General features: G+C 44.4%; 1 protein-coding gene across 3 annotated transcripts in view; it reads right to left on the reverse strand.

Moving 5' to 3' along the window:
• PIEZO2 (piezo type mechanosensitive ion channel component 2) overlaps positions 1-12,150 on the reverse strand; it is a 246,335-nt gene that overhangs the window by 98,668 nt on the left and 135,517 nt on the right. For all 3 annotated transcript variants that reach the window (XR_010662900.1, XM_065932593.1, XM_065932591.1), the window contains exon 6: positions 1,116-1,326. Coding sequence is in view for 2 of the 3 variants with exons in the window: in XM_065932593.1 (XP_065788665.1) it covers positions 1,116-1,326 (211 nt within the window). In the remaining variant the exon portion in view is untranslated. The remainder of the gene's footprint in view (positions 1-1,115; positions 1,327-12,150) is intronic.

Below are 12,150 nucleotides of genomic sequence, written 5' to 3' on the forward strand. Positions count from 1 at the left end.
TTGATGAAATCAGAATTAGTGCTATTTGTATTGTGAAAAAAAGTCACATGTAAAGTGAAATTTGTAAACATGAGGAAATATCAGATGATGAAGAAACCCTACCTGTGACACTTGAGCCCCGACAACAAACATTCACTTCTCCAACCAGTAGAATTCAGCATGTTTACTTGCCTGTTTCCATTCTCTATTTCTCCCCCAGTTTTTCAGGAATACTGTATGTCCGTTCTAACTGTCTTCAATAAATTTTTAAAATAATGATTTACTTTTGCTTCTCTGTTGACGAGGGTTCATGATAATATTGCATTCAGTGGCAGATAAAACCTCACTAAATCTTTGTCCTACCCGACAAAATGTGATTCGCTCTATCACTAAAAGTGGAAATGTCAAATGAAGTCATTCCTTCATAGGCATTTAAAAACTTTTCAGGGAGCATTTTGAAACAACTTCTCATTAAAGTCCTGAGTTACATTTCTTGAGAAATACTCTTCACTTTTCTATCTTTTAACTCTCCCATGGAAAAACAGTTGCTTCATCTTGTGAAACTTCACAGAAGCAGGATGGAATAAAGTTCACAGCAGCTCTGGGGCAATGGGGACGGGGCAAAGATGGAGATAAGGTTTTTATGGAAGGAGCAGCCTGCAGCCAACAGGGAGAGGAAGTGGGCGTGTGTGCTGGGAGATTACCATCTAACCGGGGAAGAAAAACACTCAATCCTGAGAAGTTAAATTAAGAGACCTAATGATTCAGTGTAAACAGACAAGCTTCCGAAAGCCCCTCTGGATGGGGACAGAAAACGGTCCCTTGTCACAGATCTCCACCTACAGGCTCTGAGGGAGGGGAACAGTGGGTCTGTTGGTCACGTAGAAAACGCCACCTAACTGCTACAGGAAAAGACTGCTTTACAGAGGTTAACAAAAACCATCTAATACATTAAACCTACAACTGAATGGGAAAAACTGTGTGTGTGTGTGTGTGTGTGTGTGTGTGTGGTTTGTACACGTGGCCAGTTTCACAAAGCTAGAGTTATGATTTTGTTGCTGCAGAATAGAACTGTTTCCTTCTTTCATCATTCACCAGCTCGCTCCCTGTGCGCCCCAAGACTTGGAGGTTCTCACCTGACGAACCCAGTAAAATCGTCACAACAACCTTCCCCGCAGTGGTTATCATGTTGCCAATAAACTCCTTCAGCTTGGAGGCCACGGAGGCCAGCCTGCGGAAGAGTTTTAATTTCGTGCTTTCCTCCAAGTCGCCTTCAGGACCGTCTCCTTCATCTAAGTCCTCTTCATAGATCAGGGCCTCTTCGGAGTCTATTTTTTCTCCTCCAGCCTAAATAAATGAAAAACAGAAAACACTGCAGTCTCTGCCTATCCACCCAGAATATTATATGGTTTGTAATTTACCGGTAGGTCAGTGAGGTGAATTTCAGAAATGAGGAAAACATGCAGACTACCACTCAACCACGTAAGCCCCCTCAAGTCTCCGGTGGTCCCTGTGTGAAGCCCAAAGAACTTTGATCTTTCCTCAAGGCATAAACAGGAAGCATCGCTAATGATAGGGTCCCTAACAGCAGGTCATCTCACCTACACGAGCTCATTTTATTTTACACATAGAAGCCAAAACTGTCTGAAACACCTATTCATAACTTAGCTTTCAGCAATCTGGGTTTGGTTCCCCAGATTTACTTAATGTGCCACTAAGGTGATGGGAAGTTTGATGAATGGGCTTAAACGGAAAGGATGGGCCAGATCAGCGCTGAGGAAATCCCTTCTCTTTCTGGAGTTTATCTTTGTTCACTATTTTAGTATTTCCTGCCCGTGGGAGGACGAGTGGTCCCGGCTACTTGGCTAAATAAACAGTCGCTTCCTATCTCATCCATTTAGAGAACTGTGCATGGGTCCAACCCCAGACCACGTGGGACCTCAGGACCACCACTAGATTCAGAAGGAAACACACGCACAGCACATACACACTTACATGGATTATTTCAAACTGTGTATACCATGGGCTTTTTTGTTCATTTTTAAAGAATACATAAAATTTTTTTTGGATAATTACAACCTTTCCCTGGAAGGGCTAGGATTTTTTTTTAAGGAATTATAAATATAAACCATTCCGTTAAGATAAAAGGAGCCTGTCTCAGATGCAGGACAGGTTTCATCTTGAAAAGACAGCAGCTTCTGCAGAGTCAGACAACTCTGAGGCCCAGATCAGACATCGAGTCCAAGCAGTACCTGTTTGCTTCATTTTCCCATTTTAAAGTTTCTTTCTTCTTAAAAATTTTTTATTGAATGAAAGATCCTTTAAACTCTATGGTGCTTTACAGTTTCAAAGATTTCACACATATGATTTCATCTAATTCCGTAAGTCTTTTTTCCCTACCCCACTACTAACTGCTAGTTTGTTCTCTACACGTGCATGCCTACTTCTTTTTTGTTTCATTCACTAGCTTGTTGTATTTTTCATAGTTCACATATAAGTGATATCAAACAGTACTTATCTCTCTCTGACTTATTTCACTGCGCATAATGCCCTTCAAGTTCATCCGTGTTGCTGCAAATGGTATTACATCATTTTGTGGCTGAGTAATATCCCATTTTGTGTGTGTGTGTGTGTATATACATATCACATCTTCTTTATCCATTCTTCTGTAGATGAACGTTTAGGTTGCTTCTGTATCTTGGCTGTCGTAAACAGTGCTGCTGTGAACACTGGGGTACCTATTTCTTTTCCAATTAGGGTCTTTGTTTTTATTCAGATATATATTTATATATACATATGTATATATTTCTTTATATGCTTAATTCAGAATTACATAATATTCACAGCTGGTGTCTCAGCTTCCATCTCACTGGAGGAAGATGGGCATAGGAGGCCGGTGCACAGCTCAGCAAGTGCTGAGTGACCTGAGGGCTCAGACCTGCTGTTTGCCTGGGTGGGTACCAGCCACTTGGGATTTACACTGGCTGTTAAAGAAGCCAAGGCTATAGGATGCACTCCCACCCCTGTGCGCGCATACACACACACACACACGCACACCACACACACACACACACACACACACGAGGATGTAATCCCAGGCTATTCAAGTTCGTATACCCAAACTGGGTTTCGCATTATACTGTATTTCATCATAGCACATTTGTACTTTTTCCAGAAGGAAGAAGAATGTCTTAGGCCTGTGCATGAAGATTTTTCAATCTGCTCAGAGCCCATTATGCCTCAATGTTACTAGTAAGAGACAGAAGAGCACACACACTAGTAAGAGATACAAATAAGTCAACAACTAAATATCTCACAGAGACACTTGCTATTCCAAGAATTAAAACAGAATGATGTGATTGAGGGAGTCAGGGCGGCTGTTTTAGATTCTGAGTTCAGGGAGAGCCTCTCTGAGGAGGTGACATTTAAGCTGAGCTCTGAATGTCACAGAGCCACCAGCCATGGAGAAATTCTAGCCAGAGCCTTCCAGGCAGCAGGAAGGGCTGGCCAAGCCTCCATAGCACATCCCCAGACCCACTTCCTCTTCCACCTGCTCCTCCTCCTCACTATCAGTTGATGCCCCTGCATCCCACGTCAAAGAGACATGGGGCTGAGCTACAGTCAGTGCAACACCAGCAGCCCCACCTGGGATGATGGGAGAGCTACAGAGCTGGGGTACCAGGAGGAAAGCCCACCACCCCCTGCCCTGCACCACCTACAGAAGGAGTTTTGAAGCAAAACTCTTCGAGAGGTGGCTGGACTCAGAGCAGGACTTGACCGATGCTTCACTTCTCTTGAACCCAAGCTAAGAGGACTCTGATCACCAACCACTCCACCCAGTGAGGGCGACAAGGGGATCCCTTTCCTAGAGCAACTCCAGCAGCTGCAGTAGGGGAAGAGCAAGGGGGCCCTGCAGCCAGGAGGCTGTGCTGGTGGAAGAGGGGTTGGGGAGTGGAGCTGAAGAGGGTTCACGTCTTGGGCGAGCATCTCGTAAGTCCAGTCAGCAGACCCCAGTTGGTAAATTTCACATGGTAGGGGGAGGGAAGAAGGAGGACCAGAGGGAGCTCTTGTCTTTGTGGATGAGGTCAGGATGACCAGTCATGGAGCAAGTTGGGAAACCAGGTCTAAGGTGGAGGTATCACGGGGGCAGCTAGGGAGGAACCTGGAGTGTAGACAGAGGTGAGAATTGGAGAGGTCTACCTGAGGCTCACTGTCAGAGTGGGATCTGATGAGGTGACCTGGAGAGAACACAAAGCTGCCTACCTGTTGGAGTTGCCACACCTGGGACCAGTCTCTCTCTCCAACTTTATCCTCATCTCTTGGCCCAGAAACATCACACACAGGGAAACATGTAGAGAACCTGGATTCCACAGGCTCTCTGCCTTGGGATGTGCTGTTCCCACACCGGGGAAGCCCCTACCCAGCATCCAAGGCCCCAGCTCTCAGGCCAACTTTCTTTCAACTTCTCCATCTCCCAAAGCTGAGTTGCTGTGGGGACTGATCCAGGGATACTGTTGCTATGACATCCACATCACCACACACATGGGCATTTGTTGCTTAATACTCCTTATACAGCAGGTGGGAAACATCCTAAAAATGCCTCTAGAGGAAGAAGATTAGTCCAAAACTTTCAGTCTCTGTACTTGACCAAGGAGACAGAGAGAGGGTACACAGCTAGTGTTGCCTGGGTCACAGTCAGAACACACTCCTAACTTTCATAATAAATGACTTATTGCTCAATTACGGAATTGCTACGGATGTAGATTAAATCAGATAGAAATCTCTAGTCAAGAACCTTCTCGAGTTTAGATGAATGCACTTCCCCGACCTCTCCTGGGCGGGACAGGGACCCTGTGATTTTTATAAACAGACCAGTGTACTTGAGGTTTTTCAGCATTTTTGTACCGGAATCCCTGGGGCTTTCAGTTGAAAACACTTTCTAAACCTGCCAAACTGAGAGGGAGCCAAAAGTGAGCCCCACCATCCTGGCTGGGACCAGAAGTGCCATTAGTCACGTCAGGCTGGTCTTCTCCCTGAAATGATCCATCTGGAGCAGCGTAAACACCAACGCCCTAGAAGCCCCTCGGCTCACTCACCAGCAAGCAGACTGGGCTGCTGGAGCTGAAATAAGTTCCCACGTTGGAACTCAACTGGATCCTAGCCGTGGAGCTAAGAAGGAGTACATGCTAAGTCGCTTCAGTCCTGTCTGACTCTTTGCAACCCCATGGGGTGTAGCCCACCAGGCTCCTTTGTCCATGGGATTTTCCAGGCAAGAATACTGAAGTGGGTTGCCACGCTCTCCTCCAGGGGATCTTCCCGACCCAGGGATTGAACTCCCGTTTTCTACCGTCTCCTGCATTGGCAGGCAGGTTCTTAACCATTAGCACCACCTGGGAAGGGCTTCCCTGGTGGTTCATCTGGTGAAGAATCTGCCTGCAATGCAGGAGACCTGGGTTCCATCCCTGGGTCAGGAAGATCTCCTAGAGAAGGGAATGGCAACCCACTCCAGTATTCTTGCCTGGAGAAGCATGCTGGGGAATACATGTAACTCTATGGCTGATTCATATCAATGTATGACAAAATCCACTGAAATGTTGTGAAGTAATTAGCCTTCAACTAATAAAAAAAAAAAAAAGAAAAAGAAAGAAAGCTAGGTACAAAAAAAGAAAAACTTTGTCTTTCAGTTTCTTCATAAGAAGGAGTAGCTGTAAATAAAGATTTATCTTTTTAGTTCTTGAGCTATCTTAGAAACAAAAGATAAAGAAAGCCTTTATAGTTTAAAAAGCCTAATAAAATATTACATATCAGCATTGTCCAGGTTGAAGTCTATAGCTTATGTAAATAAATGTAAGTGCTTTGACTTATCTTCTTTAAAAGTCTCTGACTTCAAAATGTGCCAGAAGTACTCAGGTAGCATCTCATGTCACGTGAGGACACTCCAAGTGCTATGGAGTTAACTGGGTGTGAGGTCATGGTTCCCTGAGCCTGGACCCAAGCCTCCATGCCTCATCCCATCACGGTGTCCAGCCCTGCAGCCTCATCCCCAGCAGTCAAGCCTTCGCAGTTACTCCCACTCAGTTCTGGACCACGAAGACACCATCAATTACTTCTAGTAGAACCCAGACGTTCATTTTTCCTTATCCCCAAGCACTAAATGAGTCTACCTGTCTTGGACTAAATCCAAGGCTCACCTGGGGCTCTTTAGGAGGCCAGATTACCAGACTCCACCTCACAGTTCCTGAATCAGGAATTCCAGGAGTGAGTCCCAGGAATTTGTCTGAATAAAGGGCTGCATGAGATGATGTGGAAGCAGCCAGCTTAGAATCCACACTCTTCCTGATACCTGTGACCCTGGACAAACTCAACCCCCTGGAAGTCTTGTGTTTGAGTTGGATGCCAGGCAGACTCCCTTGACTGGAAAACATATTGAGGTAATTTATCTAATGGCATCTCCTTCTGATTTCAGACAAACTTTAGATGTAAGCCCAGAGCTCCTCAGATCATGGACTCCATCCTCCTCTTCCTGTGGCTTAAACCATGCTCGAAAAGATGCTTTGATGGGAGAGCATCAGAGGTACAGATAATGAGCCAGCAGATCCAGAGGCAAAGGCAGCACTTTCCTAAAATGTTGCAAGTTATTTACTCATTGTTTATTATTGAAAGTTAGCAATTTATCTTCATGGAGTGGAGTCATCTCAACAGAAGAGTCCATGGAAGGAAGAGGCTGTGACTCATTGCCAAAGACAAACGTCCACCATCCTCCACAGTGTCCCCATGGACGCAGTGCCTAGAGAGCTCTGGAGCCATGCTGGCAGGGGTCATGTGAGTCACATAAGCCTATCGTGACAGCATCGTGCAGACGAAGCCAAGATTTTATTCTGTTACCAAGCTTATTTTAGGAAGATTACTTTTCCAAATATATAAGCACAGTCAAATTGTTCCCTGCTCCATTTGGAAGAGTGAGTATAGAGATGTATGCTTTCAACCACTTCCTATAGAGAAATACAAGTTCAATAAAGGACAAGCTAAGACAGACCAAGTTAGCAGGCAGCAACCTGCTAGGCTAGCCAGGACCACAGGCCTGAGGAACTTTAATAAAACAATCCTGGTACAACCACACATCTGCCTGCCTCCCAGAATTCTGACTGAACATATGTGGGATGCAGTCTGCGCCTGGACCTTTACAAACTCCCAGGTCAAGGTCAGTTCAAAGTGGTGAGGAAGGAAGAGCCTGAACCCACCTCCTCCCATGGACATGACAAATATGTTCACAGGAGGACATAACTACAAATATGCAGTTACACATGGGTCTATTTTCCCTGGAAAGGACCTGAGAACTAGCTGAACACCTGATCCACAGAAGAGGACAGGAAGGGCCACACCTAGGCAGGTGGGGGAGGCATGAGGTTGAACTTGCCCCGAGAGAGGTGAAGTGCCCAGAGTGTGACACCTTCTGAGACTGTGTGTAAGGGACAGTCATTTGCGAATCCAAAGACATCTACTGGAGGGTGGGGGAAGGAAGACACTGCCCAGAGACTGAGGCAGCATTGTGTTCCCACCCAAGTCAAGTCATTCTCCCCCTGTCTTCCCAAAGCAAGGGAACAAGTCCGGCCCCCACACCCTCTGGCTGAGCCCAGCAGGGGCATACACAGTGCATATGGGGACATGCCCTGGCGGCCAGCAGGACTGGAGACCCTGAGCCCCACGGGGCAGTAACAACCGGAGAGACAGCTCTTATCAGGCCACCACCGCTAGGTACCGCAGGACAGCAGACAAACACAACCCCAAGCTTCCTGTGAAAAAGATCCATCTGTGGAAGCTAGAACCTCAGGTTTCCCTCACACCTGGCGGTGAAGGAGGGGCCCCTGGGGAAGTGAGCCATGAGACATCATCCTCGAACCCCCGTGGCCTTGCTGCCACTCAGCCAGACTCCAGAAGGAGCTCGTGTAACCCTCAAGAGTCCCAATTTCTGCAACTGTTGCCCAGAGGACACTTCCAAAGCCTACATCTGGAGAGCAGCAGGGATTACAATCACGGCCCTGGGACTGTATCTGTCTCCATGCTTTAGAAGCTGCTGCCGTCTGAAGCCTGGCTTCAGCCTGAGTGCTGAAGGAGAATCTCTACCCCATCAAGCACTGACAGGTCCCAACATGCCCTCAACAACAGGGCTGCTTCAGGGATAAATTAGGCGTGTAGACAACTACAAAGATTTCAGAGATAGCCGAGTTAAGGTGGTGCTAGTGGTAAAAAAAAAAAAAAAAAAAAAAAAAAAAACCCACCTGCCAGTGCAGGAGACATGAAATACAGGCTCTATCCCTGGGTTAGAAAGATCCTCTGAAGAAGGAAATGGCAATTCACTCCAGTATTCTTGCCTAGAGAATCCCATGGACAGAGGAGCCTGGTGGGCTACAGTCCATGGGGTCACAAAGAATCAGACACAACTGAAGTGACTAAGCACAGAGAGATGCGCTAAGTAAGGGTTGAAGAAGAAGGATTATCACCTACACAAGGCCGCGCCTTTAAGACTGAGAGGCGGCAGTTTTGCCTACTTCATAGAAACAGAGAGTCAGCAAAATGAGGGAATATGTTAAAAAAAAAAAAAAAACAAGACAAAAACCTCAAAACCAAGACAAAACCTCAGAAAAAGACCTTAATGATATGGAGATAAGTAATCTCTCTGATAAAGAATTCAAGTGAAGTGAAATTCGGTCAGTAGTGTCTGAGTCTTTGCGACCCCATGGACTGTAGCCCACCAGGCTCCTCTGTCTATAGAATTCTCCAGGCCAGAATACTGGAGTGGGTAGCTATTCCCTTCTCCAGAGGATCTTCCCAACCCAGGGAAAGAACCCAGGTCTCCCACATTGCAGGCAGATTCCTTACTGCCTGAGCCACCAGGGAAGTCCAAAGAATTCAAAGCTATGGTCAAAAGATGCTCCTTGACCTTGAGAGAAGGATGAATACAGTGAGAACTTCAACAAAGACTTCGAATATATAAAAAAAGAACCAGTCGGTGCTGAAGAAATTAAGAAAGTAATCGTGCTTATAATTGCATCAAAAAGAATAAAATACCTAGGAATAAATTTAACCAAGGAGATTAAAGACCTAAATTCTGAAAACTATAAGGCACTGATGAAAGAAAATGAAGATGACACAAATAAATGGAAAGATACACTATGCTCAAGGATTGGTAGAATTAGCATTGCTAAAATGGCCATACCACTCAAAGCAATATAGATTCAATGCAATATCAAATGGTAAAGGATCTGCCTGCAATGCAGGAAACTCAGGTTTGATCCCTGGGTTGGGAAGATCCACTGGAGAAGGGAATGACTACTCCAGTATTCTTGCCTAGTCTTGCCTGGAGAACCCCATGGATACAGGAGCCTGGAGGGTTACACTCTATGGAGTCACAGAGTCAGACATGACTGAGCAACTAAGCATAGACACACACACACACACCAAGTAGCAATGGCATTTTTCACAGAACTAGAACAAAAAATCCTAAGAGTTTTTATGGAACCACAAAAACCCCCAAAGAGCCAAAATAATCTTGAGGCAGAACAAAAATGAGAGGTATCATACTCTCATTTCAAACTATATTACAAACCTACAGAAATCAAAACAGAATGGTACTGGGATAAAATACATACATAGAGATCAATGGAACCCAATAGAAAGCCCAGAAAAAAGCCCACCTATTTACGGTCAATTGGAAGGACTGATGCTGAAGCTGAAACTCCAGTACTTTGGCCACCTCATGCGAAGAGTTGAGTCACTGGAAAAGACACTGATGCTGGGAGGGATTGGGGGCAGGAGGAGAAGGGGATGACAGAGGATGAGATGGCTGGATGGCATCACCGACTCGATGGACATGAGTTTGAGTAAACTCCGGGAGTTGGTGATGGACAGGGAGGCCTGGCGTGCTGCGATTCATGGGGTCTCAAAGAGTCGGACATGACTGAGCGACTGAACTGAACTGAACTGAACTGAATCTATGACAAAGCAGGCAAGAATGTACAATGGAGGGGGGGGAGGTGGGAGGGGGGATCGGGATGGGGAATACATGTAACTCCATGGCTGATTCATGTCAATGTATGACAAAACCCACTGCAATGTTGCGAAGTAATTAGCCTCCAACTAATAAAAATAATTGGAAAAAATAAAATTAAAAATAAACCACAAAAAAATAAAGAATCTACAATGGAGAAAAGACAGTCTCTTTAGTGCTCTTGTGAAAACTGGACAGCTACCCACAAAAGAATGAAACTGGACCACTCTCATACCATATGCAGAAATAAAGTCAAAATTAATTAAACACTCACTCCACCCTAGAACTGGCATAGTACTCTGAGCAGAGCACAGGCTCCATAAAAAGTTCTGACTGGAGGGCAAAATGAATGGATGGACAGTGGGGTGGTGGAGGGATGGGAAAGAAAAGCAGTGGATTCCAGGGCCACCACACTGCTCAACTTTTTGACATTTTAGTAACAAAGGCACGCATTTTCTTTGCATCTTAGTTCATCACAAGTAATTATGGTTCCTGAACCTTTATGGACACTTTTAAGCAACAGGAGTGGTCTAAATGCCCTCAAAACTGTGACTTTTTGCCATCACTCCCTGAATTCTTCATTTCTAGAGAAGGAACAGCAGTCAGAAGAGCTAAATTTAGCTGGTTCTGATCAGAGAAAATGGGAAGCTCAGGGTCAGTAATGATGTCTGTAACCGAAGACCAATAGAGAAGGATGACAGAGTCTGAGCTGGAAAACCAGGATCTAGAGGATGTTAAGCAGGTGACTCTGGATTAGATCTCGGGTGGGGACTAAGCAGATGCCTAACGATTAATATAATTAATATATGCTATAATATGTTAATTATACTATACTCTTTATTAGTCTTTAATAAAGAGATTGTTTTCTTCCATTCTTTGTTTCTTGCTCTCAAAAAAATAGCAACTAGAGCTTCAAATCTGAAGCTTAACTCACAGGCCAGATAGCCACTTTCTGTGCCAAACACCACAGTAGCCTAAAGGACTTTAGGTATCACGAAGGGGTTGCAGCTTTGAGATTCAGAAAGAATGTCTAAATAACGTGAGTGAGATTTAAATGCTGTATCCCTGATTCTTAATGGATGGGCTATATCTGACACTGAATGTATAATGTATATATGTATAAATGAGACATCATTTATATTGGATTTGTTACACTATATAGAAGAGGCCACTTGCAGCAGACTAAGTCAAGACTAAAATTCCTAATGAATCAACATTTATCATAAATTTGGTTTCATATTAAACTACTCTGTTTCAAAAAAAGCCCAAAATCTCATTAAACAGCTAGAAAGAGCTAGAAGTACACAAATATGCAGATACTATCAACTTGGTGAAATTACTGATGTCATTAGTGTTTTATTGTACAGATAACCTTTCTGCACAATTTAACTCTCATAACACAACTCATTTTTTTTTTTAAGACTTAAGAATCTGAATCTTTCAGTCATGATTTGTCAATCTGCTTCTGAATTAAAAGGAACAAATAAACAAGACCACAAGTATGTCAGTTGGCAAAGAATGGCACTTGGAGAGTTGGTTCTTGACTGAGGTTTGCTTTCTGTAAAATTCAAGAACAGAACAAAGCCTCCTCCCCCACTCCACGCCCACTGGGTTTTTTTTTTTTTTTTTTGGGAGAATCCTTGGATTTGTGATGTCCTTTAAAACAGTGAACTTAAGCCTCATTATCAAGTCCATGGAGATTTGGGAAGAGTCTTGAGCATTCTCCAGGGATTACTTGCTACTCTGAAACAAAGCTGGATTTGAAAAGCAATTCTCCCAGGCACCAGAGGGTTGATTAATCTGCCATTTCTCCACTGAGACAAATGAGAGAAGAAGCAACGCCAGCAAACACTGTCCTTTCAAAGGATCCTCAAAAACCAAGCAATCTAGAACACAATAGCCAAGATTTACGAGTCGCAGGAAGTATGCTAGGGACTTCAAAATAAAATAAATTCTCCTGCTTATTTTGGCTGTGTATTTATATTCTTTTCAGACTCTAGCCAGATGGTTCCCCAGTAAGAAAAATTTCCTCCTGGATTCATCATGGGACAGTCACTCTAGCCTGCTCCCCTCGGCCACCTGGGGCTGGAATGTACTGAGACTGTGAAACTAATATCTAAATT

This window comes from Muntiacus reevesi, chromosome 4 (genome assembly GCF_963930625.1).
Source record: "Muntiacus reevesi chromosome 4, mMunRee1.1, whole genome shotgun sequence".
Lineage (NCBI taxonomy): Eukaryota > Metazoa > Chordata > Mammalia > Artiodactyla > Cervidae > Muntiacus > Muntiacus reevesi.